Source organism: Thunnus maccoyii, chromosome 12 (genome assembly GCF_910596095.1).
Source record: "Thunnus maccoyii chromosome 12, fThuMac1.1, whole genome shotgun sequence".
NCBI lineage: Eukaryota > Metazoa > Chordata > Actinopteri > Scombriformes > Scombridae > Thunnus > Thunnus maccoyii.
Window position 1 is genome coordinate 13,340,861 of NC_056544.1, and position 19,882 is coordinate 13,360,742.

Sequence of the window (19,882 nt, forward strand, 5' to 3'; positions counted from 1 at the left end):
GGTCAGTGGTGAGAACCCCGAACCAGAATCATTTCTTGTCTTCAGACTAGTGACGTACTGTATGTCCTTGTTACGTGGTCATCCTCTCTCCAGGCTCCAGAGGGGGTCAGCGAGTCCTTGACGCTTGCCCAGCTGCAGGGTGAGTTGGTAGGAGTGCAAAGCTCCCTGTTCTCACTGGGTTTGGAGCTGGAGGCCAGTCAGAGGAGTCTGAGACAGAGCCAGAGGCAAGGAGACGACCTGGTTAGGTTCAAAGACAGACTCAACTCTGATCTACAGGAGGCACTGCAGCACAGAGATGTCACTGAAAAACACAACCAGGTCAGTGTGTTTGTTAGTAAACCAGGCGTTTAAAAGAAGTCTTGAAGTGTGGATGACGCAGCATGTGTAACCTCTCCTCTTTCTCTGCGGCAGGACCTCCGCTGTGCCCTTCAGAAAATTCGCTCTGAGCTGCAGGCTAAAGAAGCATCTCTGAAGGAGAGCGAGGCAGAGAGACTCTCTCTGGTGCAGGAAAGAGACAGAAGCATTGCACAGCTCAAACACTCTCTGCAGGACAAGGAGCAACAGTTACAGGTAACACGCTAAATCCCTCACATGCTGCATACATACAATATGTAAATGCACAAATATACACACATGCACAGATTTCTCATCCTTTCCAAAAATCTTTATATCTTTTAGGAGTATTCAGACATGTTGGAGTCAACAGGAAGCTCCAAACCAAGAGATGCCCTGCTGGAGAAACTAAGAGAGCGTATTAAAGATAGAGACAGAGCTCTGGAGGTAACACACACACACACACACACACACACATACACATACACACACACATTTAGACATTGATTGATACTGAAGAGTGCCCCTCTCAACTATAGTTACATGTGGGTCACTGTACTGTACACCATGTGATTAATGGGACTGCCTTTCCAGTACATTCTGTGCAGGGAACATTGAGTTCATTTTTTCACCAGAAAGCAGCAATGTTTGCAGCTTGCAGCAGTTGAAACAGCCTGTAGCAGACAGTAATGAAAACTCGCCATAAATCAGTAGGTCAGGACAAAATATCACAACCAATTAAGTAATAAATCATAGGGGGAATTATTAGGGAGAGATTACTGTCTTCTGTAAATCTGTTACAAGAAATGAGCCAGAAGAGTCATGAAAAGGATCAAAATATTCCTAAAAATCTGATTAACTAGTTAATTTCTCACCTTGATGCACTCTCATTTGTTTTTTATACATTTCTAAGCAAAAAGAGCTTTGAACAACCCACATCTTCATTTTTACCTTTAACCGTAAAACTGCGTGCTGTAAGGAACATGATGAATATCAGGATGAAGATAAATTTCACAGTTTCCCAGAATAGCAGTGTGATTTTTTTTTTTTCTTCTTCTCCTCCCTCTGCTGCCCGCAGCGCTCCATCGATGACAAGTTTCGCTGTGTGGAGGAGCGTGAGGGCCAGGTGAGGAGGCTGCAGCTAGCTCTCAGGGAGAAGGAACGAGACCTGGAGAGACTCCGCTGCATCCTGTCCAACAACGAGGAGACCATCACGGTACGCTCAATACACGTGGTAGAAACACGCCAGAACTGTGAGCTTATACTGTTGGCCAGATCTCATAAGTGTGGGAATACTTACTTCATTGTCAGTAACTCCAAAAGAGTAAATATACATTCTGATATTTAAAAAACAGACATGAATTCGATGAATGTGAAAACATGTTAATGTTTTAGGCATATATGAGGTATCATGTTTATGTCTGTCTTTATTTATGGTTACACCTGGAATTGTGACGGTGTGTATGTATTTTAGACTCTGGATGCTTTGGTGCGAGGTAAAGAGCTGGAGCTGGAGCAGGCGGCCGAGGCCTACAGGAACCTCCAGTGGCTGAAACAGCAGAGTGAGGAGAAGGAGAGAAATACTCTGAGAGAGAAAGAAACCATCATCAGCCAGCTACAGGCAGCTTTGCAGGCACGCAGCCAGGAGACACAGGTAACACACACACACACAAACACACACATTTATGCCTTTATTGTCATGCTGATGCGTAATTTTCAAAGCTTTGGAAAAACAGTCAAGGTAGACAAACCTGTGTTACTTGTTTTGCCTTTCACAAATACAACAGGTGTGCTGACACAGACTTTTCTGGGTGAATCTTGTTTTGTGTGCGTGCACAGGATCTGACAGCAGCCCTCGTTGCCAGAGTTCAGGCTGGTCCCACTGAGGTTGTGGAGGAGCTGAAGGCTCGGCTGGCGCTCAAAGAGAAGCTCTTCCAGGAGCTGTTGTCAGACCGCAGCCGCCAGTCTAATGAACACCAAACACAGGTCCAGGATCTGCTCAATACTCTCAGCTCCAAAGACCAGTATCTGCAGGTAGGCTGTGTCACTGGTTTGGGATCAGTTCTGTAACACAGTTGAAGTCACAGAATAGAAATAGAGATAGGAAAGTGCACAGATACATTGTGTATATCTGTAAATATATTGTATGAGCCATAGAGTCCCATGGCTGATTTTTTCACACTTTGACACTCTTTCTCTCTCAGGACAACTCCTACAGGCTGTCTGTGGTGATTAGTGAGCGGACAGGCCAGCTGCAGGAGCTACGCAGACAGCTGTCGTTGAGAGAGCAGGAGCTGTGCGAGCTGAGACGGGACAAGGAGAGGGAGATGGGAGGAGAGACGGAGCATCTGCAGACTCTGCTGAAAGAGAAGGAAGCCTTTATCAAGGTACATGTTCATATTCCCCTTACTTTTCTCTGTAGCTCTGTTTCCTGTAGACCTGATCTTCACAGTGTACTTTGTTCATCAGGAGCTGATGCAGGGCCAGGAAGAGGCGATGCAATCGTCCTCAAAAGAGAGCGAGGCAGAGATGAAGGCTATCCAGGAGGAGCTGCAGCTGGTACTGAAGAAGGAGAGGGAGGCTCAGGTATCTGTGTGGATCCTGTAATTATACGTAAATCTAACAATCTTTGACATTTTGTTAGAAGTCTCTGATCTTTGCGTCTTCTCCCTGCAGAAGGAGCTCTCTGCTCTGCGTTTATCCTTGGCTCACCAGCAGACCACAAAAGACAGCACTGATCATCAAGTAGGTTTTTCCTTCAACCATAACTAATGAGACAATATGTGTCTTTGTACTGTTCAAGAATTGAGTGTTTTTACTGTCTCTCCTTCCTTCCCCCACTTCACATGCCACTCTGATGTAGCGTGTGCTGGAGCAGCTTGTGTCAGAGTACCACAAGCTGAATGACGCCCTGAGGGCGGAGAAGAGATTATACCAGAGTCTCACCCACATTCACACCAAAAGTGACAGGTAGGGAAGCCTCTGACAGCCCAGTTTCCTGTGAATACAGTAAGTTGCAGTTCTTTTTTTCTTTTGGTCTAAAGACACCTTTTCCTTCTCCTCTTTTCCACCTCGCAGCAGCTCAGAGAAGATCCAGACCCTGCACACTGAGCTAGACTCTGTTCAGGCTCTCCGCGGACAGCTGGAGGAGGTCCTGGCCAGGACCCGTAACATGGCCCTAGTGCTGGAAAGGGCAGCTAAAAGGCAGCCTGACTTTGGAGGTGGGGATGGGCAGGGTCCAGCCTCCAGGGCTGTGGGGGGCACTGTCACTAATGCTCTGTGATGTTCTGTCTGACAGCACTGAGTGAGACTGGCACTCTGTATGTGAGATGGAGCTGTCTGTAGCCTCTGACGGTCTGTTTTTTATTTAAAAAAAAAAAATCCCTAAAGTAAATGCAGAGCTGCTTCTGTCTCAAGCCTTGACCATGAGACCCACACAATTGACAGATCTCAAGATCTCACCCCACATATACCTTTTCTCATGCTAACTTTTTGTCGTTGCTTCCTCCGATGTAAAATTTGTGATTTTTAAGTGTAACAAAGTTAAGGCAGCACTTTTCATTGATTGTCCATCATCTGTTTGAACCAACAGTGTGCAACAACAAATCATTGCGATGCACGCTCCAGTGGAACTGATCATTTTTTCAGATATTATTAAGTAATATTATTATTACTTCTAATTGGATAGACCTGAGAGTCAAAACTTGGCAGCCCTGTAAACATGATCAGATGATTCTATTGTATTATGAACAGAAATCTGACCCGTCATTCTTCAGACAGCTTCGTCCAGATAGCACAAGCACTACTCACAGTAGCGGAAGCCTGTTCAGATTAACCTCATTTGTATGAAGTGGCAACGTGCAACTCAGAGTTTTATTTATTAATATATATTGTGAGTGTTGGTGTGAATCTGTGTTTTATATATTGTTTTTAAAAACTGCCTGCGTATTGCTTTGCAGTGCAACTTGTTCTGTATTGCCATTGTACTGTCTCTCACCGGTGTCACTCTTCCAGCCTTACTGTCACAGTGAAGTTACATCTTGTGGAGAAACTCAAGCTCATGCCTTACAGTGAAACGTCTCGCCATCCATCATTTGTTTTATACCATCTCTTTGTATACAGGATGTGCACATTTACTCCAGGCCCAAAAAAATCCAAAAAGATGGCCAAGTAGTTTCCTTCAGCTCAGTCCTTCCCTCTGACTTTCATACACAGTTTTATAATGTAAACCTGCTCTGCTCTAATTTTAGTCTTAAAAGATATGCATGAGCCGTGAGGTCAGCCATATTCGATATGCGATGGTAGATAACTTTATGGTAATTTAAGATTATATCTATTGTTTGTAGTTTACCTGCTTGTTGAACTTAAGCTCTGCTTTGCACCGAGATACCAGTAAATTATAATAGCAGGTAATTTGCTAGTCTGCACTGTCTTCTCTGTAAGTCACATGAGATGTGAATGCCAGAAATAATATTTTCCCATTTAATATTTATATTAGGTAGAGTACATTTTCTCAACATTTGTGCCCTGATCTCTCATCTTGCCTCAAAGATGGAATCCTTGTCAACACTTCATTTGTATTTTAAATGCAACAGAAATAAAACATGTGCTGGCTTTTTGTCAAAAGCACTTCTGTTATGGATTTCTGTTTGTTGTGTTTAATTTGGGAATTTGTCTCAAGAATATCCCAAACCTGAAATTCCCTACTTGATCCTTTATGTACCTTCCATCTCTCCTCAGAACAACCTCACAGTGTGCTTGTTTTCATAGAGGTTCCTCATAGTAGAAATAGCAATTCCAAGTTGTCCTCGACTTCATCAGTTTGTCTCCCAGTTTATCATAATATGCACTTTGATAATCACAGTTACACACATACATAACAATTTTAAATATTGTCAAACATATCAGAGCTTGTCAACAGATTTCTTTTGATAATTCAGGGTCTATGTGAAACTATTGTTTCTTCATGTCCTTGCTCCGTGATGCATGAGATTGTGGCATGGTTTTCATGTTTGCATGGCTGTTCTGCTGTAATGTCCACTTAGATATTCACAACACTAAAACACAAAATGCACCAAATAAGGGAAGCTCACGTGAGCCCTGTCACTGAATGTCCATGATATTTCTGAAAAAATGAAATTCATGTTAGTTTAAATTGCAAATACACCAAACAACATAAAAACAGCTTCAAGTAGCGCCCCCTCTACATGTCCACAGTGTGAGAGGTCACAGTGTGTAAACAGGGCCCCATATTCACCCAGTCTGGCTTACAGTGCACATTGTTCAATCAAGAATAACCCAGCAGTTTCTCTCCATGAATTTGATGCCATGCTATTATAGTGGCACAAAGATTTACTATATTTAACTGTCATACTTGTTTGAGGGTGGAGACACTTTCAGTTAATAATACAGTAACATAATAAGCTGCAACAATGCACTGAGCAACTGTAGATACACACCCATACCCCTATAATTCACATATAGCTCTGCACAGCATATGTGTGTGTGTGTATGTGTGTGTGTGTGTGTGGTCTGTCATAGACTACTTTTGGGGACAAATTTCAGACTTAGGAACAGTTAATTGGGGACAGCTTGTCCAGTTGAGGACATGTCCTCAATTGGGAAAAAGCTGATTTTTGGGGTCAGTGGTTAAGGTTAGGGTTAGGTTAATTTTCCAGGAAATTAATGTAAGTCTATGTAATGTCCCCAAAAGTGACCAATGTCTGATGTGTGTGTATGTGTGTATTGTGCATCATTGGGGTGTATTATGTAAAACAATTTTCCTTTAAATTCCTGCCCGTCACTTTCCACTGAGCCTCTGCTTCCTGGCAGTAAACCAACATCCATTTATGTGTTCCTCTCTTGCTCTTTGTGTGTGTGTATGTGTGTGTGTGTGTCCATTATACAGAGTGTATATTATTTAAATAACGCAGAGTGAAGTATATTCTGCATATATATTTTATTTTGGCACACAATTATCATGTGAGTCAATATGACATATGACACATTTTTCTCAGTTTTAAGTGTTTAAAGTTTCACACTGTTTCTCATCAACACACACACACTCACTCATGCTGGGTTGCACCGCCTCGAGTGATTCTGGCTGGCTGGGAACATATGACATAACATTTCCCTTTAGTCCCATGACTTCCAGAGGGGTGATTCAGAGTTGAGGAAAAAATGGGACAGAGAGTGAACACTAGAGAGGAAGACATGTAAAAATGGCAAGAACAAGGAGAATAACAGAGGATTAAGAAATAAACAAAAACAAAAGTATACAAGTGGATCTTGTCCTTATATGGTTGTTGTGTTTCTAGAGCTCAGCACAGAGGAGGAGGAGGAGGAGGAGGAGGGGGATGATGAAGACGGCAGCAGCGACGAGTTCACCGACAGCATAGAGGAGGACGATGAGAAAGTGACAGCTAGAAGTTTGGCCTCCATTCAGGTAAAATACTTTATTTACATTTGAATTTACTTTACTTTATGTATATTTTCTGAGTTTAAACATTGATAAAAAGCACTTTCCCCAATCCCATGATTTTTATAATAACATACAGTATTTTATCTTTTTTTTTCTGAATGTTTAGACATCTGGAAGGGCCAGCGGACCTGAGGGTGTGTCTGGAGGGCTGGTGAGGGGTTTGCTGGCCCAGCGAGCCAATGGGGAGAGAGACTTACAGCAGCTCGAGAAAGCAAAGACAACACTTGAAAGAGAGCTTGAAGAAATAAGGTCACAGCTGGAGAGGGATGGATACACCTCTGTGGCTCAGATGAGGTGCATATTTGTCTCTAAAGATCATCAGGAAACTGATTGGAGCTAAAATTTGATTGTATTGTTGATCTTGTCTTGGTGATGGCAACATTAATCTTATGTCTATTTGTGTTTCTTTCCATTACCTCCTAGGAGTGCACTGCAGAGGCTGCAGCAGGAAAACCAGTTCCTGAAAGCAAACCAAGGACGGGCTGGAGTCCTGGGACTAAGGACTAACACAGAGGAGAATCACAGGAGCCTGAACCAGGAAGAGGAAGAGGAGGAGGAGGAAGAAGAGGAGGAGGAGGATATTGAGGAGGAGGAAGAAGATGAAGAGGAGGAAACATCTTCAGTGCCAGTGGGAAAACGTGGTCCTCCGTGTGTTAGTCTGAGCGAAGAGCGGGGGAAAAGGCACTGCACACGGCCATGCTCTCTGGAGCCCGGCACGCTGACATCTCATCACTACAAACACCAGCCTGAGACGGTAACACATTAAACATTTAAATAAAAATAAAGTAATGAAGAAGTTTGAGTGACTTACATCTGCAGCTACAAACCATCACTGATATTTTAGGAACCTGCTGCAAATCTATCTTAGTCTTTATTCTTTGTAGGGTCATTGTGAAGGATTACATGTAAGTTTGATGTTATTTTGCCCACTCTTTGTACAATATTGTCATTTTTACTGTGACATGCAGTGCTCAAGTGATGGATGTAAACATTGAAAAATACTTGATTAAATGTTCCTTATTAAAGAAAATTTTAATTCTGTAACTGCTAGTACCAAAGTATCAGAAGTTAAAGTTCATTTTGAAGGATGGTTCCCTTTACAGTTTTAGATAATTGTTGCACGCAACTGCTGTTATTTTCCTACTGTCAGTAATCAGGCTGCATTATGAGGATCATGTATTTGAACTTATCAGCATGTAAAACTTCATTCTGAAAAATAATCAGATAACTTTCAACAAGCTGTGTAGAGCAGCTTTGCCTCCAGGCCCTGTTCGACTTCTCACCACTGTGATCGCTATTTGCAGCTTCTATTTACGGTGTGTTTTGTTCTTTCAGTCCCGTGGTTGTTTATATAAGTGAATGAGTCCTGCCTGCTGTGCCTGCTTTTTCACATTAAAACATCACTACAGTTACTGCTAGGGAGGCTCATTGAAAAATATTTTTAAAACGATTAAAATGTACCTGTGATATCCTCTCCTTTTTGTGTTACGCTTGCTATTACACGGTTGCTTAAACACTTTGCTGTTGCAGGAGGTGGAGCCTGCTGGTGACAGGAGTGAGGTGGGAGCGCTCTGGCAGGATATAGACGAGGGTCTCCGAGAGCAGGCGGCCCGTCTGTGCTCTGATCTGGCTCTGAGCCGCCAGGAGAACAGAGAGCTGCAGGAGAGGCTGATGGTGTCTGAGGCCACAGTTCACGCTCAGGCTGAACAACTGAAGGACTACAGGGATCTGCTCAGTGAGTCACTGTCAGGAACATGTATGGAGTCACGTTGATAGACACATATAAGGACACATATGTCTTTTGTGTATCTGCAGCGGAGACGTCTGTCCAGCAGGCCAGTAAGCAGGTGCAGGTGGATCTTCAGGATCTGGGTTATGAGACTTGTGGTCGCAGTGAGAACGAAGCTGAGAGAGAAGACGCCAGCAGCCCAGGTGACAAATTTATCTTAAACCTTAACAACCATTATTATTTTTCTCCTGTAAACACTCTCATTAATCATGCATCAACATTCCTCCTCATCTCTCCCTCCCTCAGAGTTTGATGACCTAGAGATGTGCACGTCGCTGTCCCATCATCAGGACTATGAGGGGGTGGGTGGCAGCTGGTACACTGGTAACAGCAATAACAGAGGTGCTTATGATGAAATGGGGGATGAGTCAGCTTCTCTCCAGCATCTGGTCCAGGATCTCCGCTCACAACTGACCCGCTGCCACAAGGTGATCCGTGGGTTGCAGCTGCGTGTCCGCTCGCTGTCTGCCACAAGTGACTACGCTTCCAGCCTGGAGCGCACCCCACGCAAGGTAACACTGACCAGCTGCTCTGCATTACTGATGGTGTTTAACTTTCTTTTAGAGTCATGAATTCATTCATCCATTTTATTCTGGCTTTGTAGGTAAACTGGGCCTTTGAGACTTCACCAGCCCCGAGTGGTGTGGAAGAGGATGAAGGCTGGATGTCTGACACCCAAGCCATTCGTTCAGGGTCCAAGCCCAGCAGGGAGCTGCAAGAACTGATGGCACGTGTTGCATCACTGGAGGCACAGCTGAAGACATCCAAACTGGAGGGAAAAGTTCAAGCAGAAGAAGGGAAATGTGCCACCTGGCCCGGGTGAGTGGACAGAGATAGAGAGCCAGGAGGAAAAGATAGAAGGGGTTAATGATAATAAGTGTTAGCTATTGTTCTTGCTGCCTCTATAGTCGCTGTGTACCTTAAGGCACGTTTACTATATCTAGAATCAGTTAACACAAGCACATGGGAATGGTTAGTCATGTGGCTAATAGCCCTTAAAGCTCTGAAAGAGTAATAACATCTCTATTAATTCTGTGGTTCCTTGTGTCCTTCTGGGTCTCTCTCTTCCTCTCATCACAGGAAGTACAACTCTCTGATCCAGGCACAAGCTCGTGAGCTGTCCCACCTGAGGCAGAGGATGAGAGAGGGGCAAGGAATCTGCCATATCCTAACCCAACACCTGGGAGATACCACCAAGGTACTGCAAAATCCTTCCTCACAAATAATTCATTTCCTATATTGTCCCAACACTGGAAAAGAATATAAACAAGGGGAGAGCTACATTTTATAGTCCATATTTTCACACCTGCTTAATTTCTCAACAATGTACAGGCCTTTGAGGAGCTGCTGCGAGCCAATGATATTGATTACTACATGGGCCAGAGTTTTAGAGAACAGCTGGCACAGAGCTCTGCCCTGGCACAAAGAGTGGTCACCAAGATCAGTGGACGTAAGAAACATCATCCTATCTCTACAGGCAGACAAAAAGACAATTACAGTTTCACATTCTTGTGCTTCTTTTCTGCCCAAATTTCAACGTTTTTTCCCCTCTCTGCTGTTTTATGTCCATAGGAGACCATGCAGACAGCCATGATGACAAGACAGGTCATGAGTTGCTTGCCCTACGGTGAGTCAGCTGAATCATATAGTTTATATTGTTTGTAAATGCATATGTATGAGTCCACTGTAGCTATTTGCATGGCATGTAATAGCTATGTGGTAATACTGGTGTATATTACCTGCACTTGTGGTTAGTCACATACCTGCACATGTGAATGACAGGTGAGCATTTACTAGTTTAAAGACTAGAAATCAGTGTGTAGACCCACAACTGAATCATAATCTTCCTCATGATTCACCCACAAAGTGAGTAAAGATTTAGCTTAAATCTTGCATTTACACACCTGTAAAGTGGTTTCATATGTAGCTTTCTTAAGATTGGCTCTCATAAAACAAAACTGAAAAAATCCCAACCTCTAAACCTTTGCAACAACAAAGCAACCTCCCCGTAAGTAATTAGCTTTCATTGTAGAGCACTAAGTCAGTCCAGGTGATTAATTTACTCTGTCATGTGACACGCTGTGGCATGCGAGGAGCTGTCCACATGGCTCCTTACTGTAGAGAGGAGACAGAAGGTTCCTGTTAATCCACACACAAGCAGCAGCGCAGATCCTTTGCTGTTAAGTTGCTTTAGTTGAACAGATGACTTGCAGGTGTCCCACCAGCTGGGGTTAAGAGGCTCAGTGTGAGAGTCCTTTAGTGTTGTTCCCTCTTTCAGTCGCAGCCTGCTGAATGGAGAGATGCTCCTGTTGGATCTATCAGGAGTCACTTATTTATGGATTTCTTTTATTTGGACATGTGCAGCACCAGTTTTTGCTTTAAATTTGTTTCTAGATACATATAGTTTATAGGGCTGTGTAAGAGTTCTGGGTAAAATAAGTAGAACCAGCAGACAGCAACAAGTCTAGTCAGTATTTCTGGTGGATATTCATTTCTGAGACAAGGCTCACTCACCTCTGTCTGTAGTGAATCAAGGACTTATACTTTGTTTTTGGATTTTTCTGACACTTAAATGGCTCCTCTGTGGAAAGCTATGATTTCTAAGAGCAGCTCCATATACAGGGACTCTCTGTGGTCTTCTTCTGTGAGTGGTGGCCAAGGCCAAGCAAGACAGACAACCTTTCTTAGGATGCTGTTGGAGAGAGACAGGGAATTAATGCACCAGCAACTGCAAGAGTAAGAGAGAAACACATTTGGTTACTTCATGCAGGCATATTAACTTTTACTTTTAGAGCTCCAGTGAAAATAACAGTTACTCATAACTGGTTGCAGATTGGTCCGAAGACTGGCTTTATTATGTATTAATTGCAAGATGGACAAATTAATATACTGTATTTGTTTAAATAACAAAAAAGACAGCTGGGTTGTTTCTCCCACCTTCTCTAAGCATCTTTTTATTTCATTTTTATTTATTTTTTATCAGCAGAACAATTTAAAAAAAAGCTTTCCAGTGAGTTCAAAGATCAAACAATAAAAAATTAACAAGTCAGACTCTTCACATATGGGCTGAATGACAAACCTATTTTTAAGAGTGAATAAAATAATACAGCATTTGACAAAATGTTGTATGCTTTACTATTCATGCACATAAATAACGGGAAAAATTAAACAGCGTCCATAATAGTAGCCTGCTGTTATGGACATGCTTTATTTTTTCATCACTAGCTGACAGCTGAGAATCTAATGGTTGATCTTCATCCTCATGTGCACCTGTAGGTTGAGTAAGGAGCTCCAGCAGAAAGATAAAATCATTGAGTCTCTCCACACCAAGCTGCAGCAGCGTCCAGAGACTCCGTCCAGCTGTCAAGCCCTCTCTGAGACCACCGACCATTCAGACAGGACCTCTCTGGTGTCCGATGAGTATCGAACCAATGAAGACCTGGAGCTCAGTTCTGATTTAGACGCCAGAGAATATCAGGAGGAGCAACAACTGCGGCAGCCAGGACACGGATCAGAACAAGATGGTATTATTGACGCTCTTTATTTTTTTCTTTTGTTGCATGAAATACCTCTTTTCTATCCATTCACCTTCCATCCCCCTCTTCTAGTCCGTCCATCCATCCCTTCTCCTCGTGGCCTCCTCAAGTCTTCCCACAGCTGTCCCAACATGCTTTCCTCAGCCCCTGTGGCTTTGACCACTCAGTTCTCCAGAGGTATGGGACTCACAGAAGGCGTGCAAAGTACCCCAAAAATGTCTTCTCTCTTCCTTCATGTCACTTCCTGTCATTCTCCTCCAGCCCTTGTCAATGAGCCTGTTTCCTCCTCCTTCTCTGTCCCCTCTGGCCCTGACGTCTGGGGTATGGAAGTCACTTCTGACACCCGGCCCAGGGCCCTGTCTGTGATCGCTGTTCGCCCAGAGCTGGACACACTGTACAAACAGATGAATGAGCAGAACAGGGGTGAGGGGACAGGGAGAATGTGTGACACTCACTTTCTAAACAAAGAAATTCAAAGAAATAACTCTCCAACTTTCTCCTATATGCAACCACCGTCTCACCTGCATAGATTAAAATTTGAACTAACAATCCTCTATTTTCCTGTGAACGTTTTCTCATCATGTTTTACACATCTCCTCCCTTTTGTATGTGTGTGTGTGTGTGTGGTTGCAGGCTTCACAGTTCCCCATGATAAGGCTCTGTTCACTCTCTCACCTGGTGCCCGCAATCAGCACGACCTCTCCACCTACAGCCCGCTATCCCATCATGCCTTTCAACAGTACCAGCTGAGTGGTATTCCTGAAGGCCACTCGCTGAAGTCTGACTCAGGTCTAGTGACAGGGGGGACTTTGTGGGACATGGACAACATGGCTCAGCAAGTCGGAAGCTTCTCTGGATCACCTGGACATCAACTAGGAAATAGTCATGCAGGTATGTTGCTGTCTGTGACTCAAGAAGTAAGACGTACACTTGAGCAAGCAGTTGAATGATTATTAGAATATTATTGTAATGCTGTTTTGTCTTTAGGGGTAAATTTGATAGAGGAGCACTTGCGGGAGGTGAGGTGTCTTCGTCAGCGTCTGGAGGAGTCCATTAGGACAAACGAGAGGCTCCGACAGCAGCTGGAAGAAAGACTGGCCACCGCTGGGCGTGATGGAGGTACTGTCGATCTCACACACACAAACACACACACTTTGAAGTAACATTATCACTGGTTTATCTAAGACATGACATACAATAACTCATGTTTTATTGTCTAGGAGCACCAACAAACATCTACATCCAGGGACTGGATACAGTCAGTCAGCTGTCTAATGAAATCAGAGTCCTGAAAGAAGAAAACCTCAGTTTACAGTCTCGCCTGCAGGCCAGCACAGGTACTTCATCTGAAAGTATAATTTTTTTTTGTGTGTGTGTGTGTTTTTTATACAAACCTAATTGGACTCTCCTCTATCCTCAGACACGTGCGAGGAGCTGGTGCAGCTGCGAGAGGCGGTGTTTACAGCACGTGCACGCCTGAAGCAAGCAGAGCTGGAGGCTGAGCAGTGGAAGGAGGAGTTAAGACGACTCCAGGCCCACAGTCAGGAGCAGGGACAGCAGATACACACATTAAGGCAGGAACGACAGGCCAGTCAGGAGAAAACCAACAGGTTGGTGTTCTCACAAACATACAGAAACTGTGACTGTGTCTTGTTCTCTGCCTTTACAGTATCTGTATTTGTTCTTCCTCAGGCTCCAGCATGAGGTGTCTCTACTGCAGCAGCAGCTGTGTGAGAGCAGGGAGCTCATCCACTCCCTGCAGAGTGAACTGCAAGTTTACGATCGTGTGTGTTCCAGCACAAAGGCCAGCAAAGGTCAGTCTGCTGTTTACACACAAGCTACAAAAAAAACTTTTTTAGTGTAAGCCATTACATGTAAGGATTTAAAAAGGCCTTACTCTGACGCCATCTGGTGGTAATTTTAAGTACAACACTGGTGTTAACAGTGGAACATGCATTCATTTTGCTTCATTTTACCTTAACGTAGCTTTATACATCTATACAAGTATTGACAACCATGTAATCAAAGTTTTATTGTACTCCATAGAGCAGAAGTATGTCCTGTCAGACTCTCCAGTGATTTTCTATTTTATCTTTAGGCTACCTGTGTGAGCTCCCAGGTCTACCAGTGGAGCTTGGGGAGCTGTTGGGGGAGGTGAGGAGTTTACGGGCCCAGCTGCAGAACAGTGTCCAGGAGAACAGCGCCCTCAAGCAGCTGGAGCTCCACAAACAGCTGGAACAGAAGTTGGGTGTCGGCTCTCCTCGCACTCCTTCCCTCTCTGCCCTCACTGCCAGCCCTCAGAGAGAAAACTTCTACAGACGACAGCTGCTGCACGGTAAGAGACAACCTCCTCTACTTATGAGTCTACATATAGTACATACATAGTGCAAAACACTCAGTGTGGTATTGTGTGGTTTGCTGTGTGTCCAAGCCTGGTTTGTATATCTGTGTGCTCCACAGACCCAGCTCCGTCTCCACCTGTCAGGGACATTGGTCTGTTTAACTGTGGATCTCCCGGTCCGCCCTACTCAGACCTGGATGACAGCCATAGCACTGCCAATGGTGTGACTTAATCTGCTCTGCATGACTGCAGCTTAATCTGTCTTTAACTTGTGGATTTATTGTACAGAGATTGTATTGCTTTCTAAAAATTATAACCCCTTGTTTTGATGCTAATGTGCTTGTCACCGTATTATTTTAATCACTTCTGAACCCCACAAAATTGTCTCTTTCAACATTAAAACATACATTCAAAGTCCTAAAAATACTGTTCTTTTATCTTCATCAGACCCTCTCGATCCTCACTCTGAGTTGGAGGGTGAGGCCCCTGACGGATCATTTTCAAACCGTAACGGCCGTCACGCCATCGGTCATGTGGATGACTTCAGCGCTCTGCAGCAGCAAGTCTTAGAGGGCCGGAGCCTTGTCCAGCGCATGGAGACAACATTGCAGGCCTGCCTGGGCCCACCACTGCTGGAGGGGGGGCAGAAACAGAACAGAGAGCTGGTGAGAGCCAAAGTGGCCAAAAGAATATTTTTATAACAGACGTAATTTGAAAGCACCAGTATCTGACTGACCTCTCTATGCAGGTGCTGGACTATGGATGTGTGAAGAGTCTTCTGACCAACACTAAGACTCTGAGGCAGATTTTGGAGGAGGTGATGTCTCTGCTGAAGATGTTCTGGAGGGCAGCACTGCCCAGCACTGATCCTTCCATCCAAAACCTTAAGAAGGTTTGGAAAGCAGTTTAATATTTCATGACTGGCCTGATCTTTAAGAGCTTTGACAGTCAAACATGTAATTAATGTTGCTTTGCATGTGTGTTTGTGCAGGAGCAGTGTATGCAAGAGGAGATCTTGTCCCTAAAGCTGCGTATATCAGAGCAGGAAGAGGTTCTTAAGGGGACAATTCAAAGACTGAGGAGCACCAGCCGCACCAAGGAGAGCATGGAGCACTTCATAGTCAACCAGCGTAAGTCTTTATGTAGGCTTGTGTGTACGCATGTGTGAGAGAGAGACAGAGTCTCAGTAGACAACATTGTCTGTTCCTTATTGGAAATGTCAAGAACTTCCAGGTTTGACAGAAATAATAACTCACAGATCTGTAATACACAAGCCTCCGCAGACTTTAAAAACACAAGATTGCCTTTTTTACACTAGCTTATAATGCAAAAAATACCTAAAAGGAAAGGCTATTTTATCTGGTGTTTGCACTTATTAATGTGTATAGCATATAAAGCGCCAACATTACCATCACTGTGCTCTTGTGGTCATGTGATAGCACTGTAGCATATCTTTTTTTGTGTATTTTTGCAGTGTCAAGGACTCGTGATGTGCTGAAGAAAGCAAGGACAAATTTAGAGGTAAGCAAAATCACTGCTTACCTCACTTATTCAGTGTATCACTTACATAATGTATATACTGCATACTCCATAGTTCACAGTATTATGTGTATCGATATTGTATGTTGTGATGTCACTGGTGTCCCCAATGTTAGTCTTTATTTAGTATTTATTATATATGTGAAATCATCTTTTTTGGCTTTTCTGTCTCACTTGTTCCTTCGTCCTACATTTGTCTCTTTCTCCTCTCCTCTCTTCTCCTCTCCTCTCCTCTCTTCTCCTCTGCTCTCTTCTCTTCTCTCCTCTTCTGTTCTCTTCTCTCCTCTCCTCTCCTCTCTCCTCTTTCCTTCTCTTTCTTGAAAACTTCCAGAAGAATGAGCTGAGACTTTCCTCTCTAAGCTCCTCCTCTTCCTCTCCTTGTGCTGGTAATTGTCAGACATCTTGTGGTCTTGCGAACAGGTAGACATTGTCCCAGATACTGCATCTAATTGGCCTGACTGTAGTAGTTTATCCCTAGCAGTTCAACTGTAGTTGTAAAAGTAAACGTGATGGTGACGCTGTGGTCTGGGGCAGCTTTTACCTCCTTGTGGATTTGCTGTTTCTAATCATGCTGACATCACTGCTTTACCATGCCATCTGACTGTCGTAACGTTTGACTTTCTTTTTAGTGTTTTATGACATCACTGCTTTATTAAAATATATAACATAATATATAATATAACATATGAGATAATAGAGATGATGCAAATATAATAATAATAAAAATATCCTGAGTGGAAAACAAGATGATCACACACACGTACAGCTTAATTATACCAATGTTTGGACCACACTGTGACCAATTGTGTTGGAAACACTGGCTACAACCTGTACATCCCTGTACAGCAACTCAGCTACTGTAAATAACTGTGTGAGCTGAATAAGGTGTTTAAAAACCCACAACACTGACACCAAATTACATACACACCCCATCTACTAAACCGCTTCTGCTCCAAACTGTTACTTACTTCTACATCTGTTAAGGTCGAGTCTATTTACAGCTTCAGACACACAGTGAGTGCCAAAATAACCACACACTGCATAGTTTCCATTCTGTGCATATGCTGTCACAGTATCACCTATCGAGGATGTACACACTAATATGTGGTTTCTGCTGCCCTTCAGTCTGAGGATCGAGAGGCGTCATAAACAGCTACTTCTGTTCATACCAGCAGGCAAAAACATAGCAAGTGTGTTTGTGAGGGATTGTGTGTTATTCTCTAATCACTCATCCTCAGCTCTTCATCTGCAAGCACCTGTATTTTGGGAATCTTACTACAACTAACATGCACAGCAAACCACTCCACGCAGTGGTTCTATTTGTTTTTAACATTTCACCTCGCCTGCAGTTTGTCAGATTTATCAAACCACCTTACAGTTGTTTACTTACATCTTGTTTTCCTCCTAAATCCAGCTGAGGACCCAGGAGGCGCTGCCAGAGAGCAGCCTGCTGATCGCAGTTTCCTGAAGACCAGCGGTGCCTCTGGAGTCGCCGGGGTTGCGGCGGCCAATCAGCGTCCGGCAGCGAGGAAGCGCAGCAGCCAATGCCTGCTTTAGACTTTTAAAGAACCAGCCTCAATGCTACCACCTCTGACCTCTGACCTCTATGCTGAAACAGCCAAGACCCAACCCTCCTCCACCCCCCCCCCAACCTTTACCTTCATTCAGCCATGAGAGTTCTCCATCCTCCCCCACTTCCCGGCAATATGTGCACAGTATAATCTGCACCTTGAGCCTTAGCAAACTCCCCTCACCCTCTCACCAAATTTGATCACCCTTCCCCTCCCCCATCTCCGAACTCCCCTAACATCACCACATGAATTATTGCCTTTGAGTGATACAGTCAGCAGTTTGCCTTGTTGTGTGTGTGACAGAAGAAGGTGTTGGAAATGTGCCTCTGGTGGTTTCAGTGACGTGCGTCCTACTGATGGAGCTGGTTGAAGGTGCTCCTAGACACTGATCTCAGAGCAGATGTGTGCTCTCAATCTGGTTTCAGTAAGTTTTGGTCATCTTGGTTCCAGGGATTTTATTACAGAACAGAAACTTTCAGAATAAACAAAGGAAAAATTAAAAAATTAAATTAAATTTCTAAAAACAAAATCTGACCATAGAAAGTTTCTCTAAAACACACCCAGATCTGTGTCTAACAGTATCTTCTCCTGAGAGCCAGACAGCGTGTGGACGGAATAAGAGTGTTCATGCATGTTTAATCGTGGCTTGTGAGAGGAATTCTGCACACACGTACACACATACGGTATGTGTGATCGAACACGGTTCACTCAAAGACAAGAAATCCTCAACTCTGACTGCCACAGAAATGCAAGTTAACTTCTCGTGGCGCTTTTATTAAACGAGGACTTTTTTTTTTGGTTTTTTTTTGCAAATGCAATGCAAAGAACAATGACACCCACAATGTATCACTAAACACAGTGGAGGAATGTAGAGTAGGTAGGTGATCACTGCTAAGTAGTCGTGTACTCGCTGTTATGTACAGTATTTGTAGGATGAAGCTCATGAATGGTTAGTCAGCCATCAGCCAAGGGTTATGAATAGTAGAACAAAAGCCAGAGAAAGGTTCCATTTCTGTCACAAGCCTCCTCTTTTAGGTCCTAAAGATGCTTTTTTGAAGCATCTAAACACTGACTTTGAAGTAGTGGAGACAGATGAGTTGAGTCAATTAAGCTTTTAAGGCCATTTTCTATTTGGTCAGTTGAGATTTCTAAGCTAGATTTGTGCTGCAATGTGTAAAAAGAAAAGAGAGTAAAGTGCTCAAATGGAACCAGGCTAAACACGCGTATTCAAGCTCCTCTGTAGGAGTTCTCATACGAGCATGTGCAATAATGATGTTGTTTCTTGAATGATCACGCCGCACCGGTTTCCTGTTATTTCTTTGCCTGACACTGGATTATTAGTGACATTCATAATGTCAGGAGGACATCGGTGTTAAGGGGAAACTTTGGTATTTTTCAACCTGGACCCTATTTTCCCATTTTTTTTGTGTCTAAGTGACTAATGGGAACAACAATTTTTGAAATTGGTCCAATATTGAGTGAAAGTGCTTCAGCTGGCAGTTGCTAAATGGGCTGCAATGTAATCTGACAGAACAGTTGTGCCCCATTAATGTATGTCCACTAAAAGTCTAAAATGTCTAACAGCATTATGGAAAGAACCATACAGAGAAATAAAAGTTTTTCTTTACCTTTCGCTTGATCTGGTCTGTTTGTTATTGTGTCTAATCAAGTCTCACTCAAGGAGAAGTTCTGATATCTCATGAGAGTTGAGTTGTTGTTGAAATCAGCTAAATATTCAACCATGACAGAGTTGGAGCTTAGTATTATCCAAAAGATTTTCAAAGTCATGGCTCAACTCTCACTTGATTTCAGAACACTTTTCCTTGAGCGAGACTTGGTTAGACACAATAACAAACAGACCGGATCAAGTGAAAGGTAAACTTTTTTTTCTCTGTATGGTCCTTTCCATGATGTTGTCAGACACTTATAATAACAATCTGAGCCTGTCAGTGGCAAAAACAAGCACTTTTAGTGGATGTACATTGACAGGGTGCTATTACCCCGTCAGATTACATTGCAGCCCTTTTCACGGCTGACACCTGCAGCGCTCTCGCTTAATACTGTATAATTTTCAAGAATTGTTGTCCCCATCAGTCACTTAGACACAAGAAGATGGGAAAACAGGGCCCAGGTTGAAAAATACCAAAGTTTCCTTTAACGATTGTACTTTTTTTTTCTGGAGTGTTGATGCATGACAGCGATTGTAAAAATCAAACTTATGGAACAGGGGGATTGCCAATACTTGCCAAAGTTTGAACTTTGAACTCTTCACTTCACTTTGACTTGCCTTAT

General features: G+C 43.4%; 1 protein-coding gene across 6 annotated transcripts in view; it reads left to right on the forward strand.

Moving 5' to 3' along the window:
* LOC121909097 (myomegalin-like) overlaps window positions 1-19,481 on the forward strand; it is a 44,994-nt gene extending 25,513 nt beyond the window's left edge. For 2 of the 6 annotated variants that reach the window (XM_042429500.1, XM_042429495.1), the window contains 37 exons: window positions 94-318; window positions 412-570; window positions 679-780; window positions 1,412-1,549; window positions 1,808-1,987; window positions 2,173-2,367; window positions 2,538-2,720; window positions 2,803-2,919; window positions 3,010-3,078; window positions 3,197-3,303; window positions 3,412-3,554; window positions 6,651-6,778; window positions 6,921-7,108; window positions 7,238-7,568; window positions 8,345-8,549; window positions 8,630-8,746; window positions 8,850-9,115; window positions 9,208-9,422; window positions 9,684-9,801; window positions 9,936-10,053; window positions 10,176-10,230; window positions 11,880-12,127; window positions 12,212-12,316; window positions 12,401-12,562; window positions 12,773-13,030; window positions 13,127-13,258; window positions 13,360-13,476; window positions 13,560-13,749; window positions 13,832-13,953; window positions 14,238-14,474; window positions 14,600-14,701; window positions 14,928-15,145; window positions 15,229-15,372; window positions 15,472-15,610; window positions 15,955-16,001; window positions 16,351-16,405; window positions 17,434-19,481. In XM_042429500.1, coding sequence (XP_042285434.1) covers window positions 94-318; window positions 412-570; window positions 679-780; window positions 1,412-1,549; window positions 1,808-1,987; window positions 2,173-2,367; window positions 2,538-2,720; window positions 2,803-2,919; window positions 3,010-3,078; window positions 3,197-3,303; window positions 3,412-3,554; window positions 6,651-6,778; window positions 6,921-7,108; window positions 7,238-7,568; window positions 8,345-8,549; window positions 8,630-8,746; window positions 8,850-9,115; window positions 9,208-9,422; window positions 9,684-9,801; window positions 9,936-10,053; window positions 10,176-10,230; window positions 11,880-12,127; window positions 12,212-12,316; window positions 12,401-12,562; window positions 12,773-13,030; window positions 13,127-13,258; window positions 13,360-13,476; window positions 13,560-13,749; window positions 13,832-13,953; window positions 14,238-14,474; window positions 14,600-14,701; window positions 14,928-15,145; window positions 15,229-15,372; window positions 15,472-15,610; window positions 15,955-16,001; window positions 16,351-16,405; window positions 17,434-17,576 — 5,778 coding nt within the window. In that variant the 3' untranslated portion in view covers window positions 17,577-19,481. Of the gene's footprint in view, window positions 1-93; window positions 319-411; window positions 571-678; window positions 781-1,411; window positions 1,550-1,807; window positions 1,988-2,172; window positions 2,368-2,537; window positions 2,721-2,802; window positions 2,920-3,009; window positions 3,079-3,196; window positions 3,304-3,411; window positions 3,555-6,650; window positions 6,779-6,920; window positions 7,109-7,237; window positions 7,569-8,344; window positions 8,550-8,629; window positions 8,747-8,849; window positions 9,116-9,207; window positions 9,423-9,683; window positions 9,802-9,935; window positions 10,054-10,175; window positions 10,231-11,879; window positions 12,128-12,211; window positions 12,317-12,400; window positions 12,563-12,772; window positions 13,031-13,126; window positions 13,259-13,359; window positions 13,477-13,559; window positions 13,750-13,831; window positions 13,954-14,237; window positions 14,475-14,599; window positions 14,702-14,927; window positions 15,146-15,228; window positions 15,373-15,471; window positions 15,611-15,954; window positions 16,002-16,350; window positions 16,440-17,433 lie in introns of all 6 variants that reach the window. The other 4 variants (XM_042429496.1, XM_042429498.1, XM_042429497.1 and 1 more) reach the window with 4 other exon arrangements.
* Window positions 19,482-19,882: the final 401 nt, after the last annotated feature.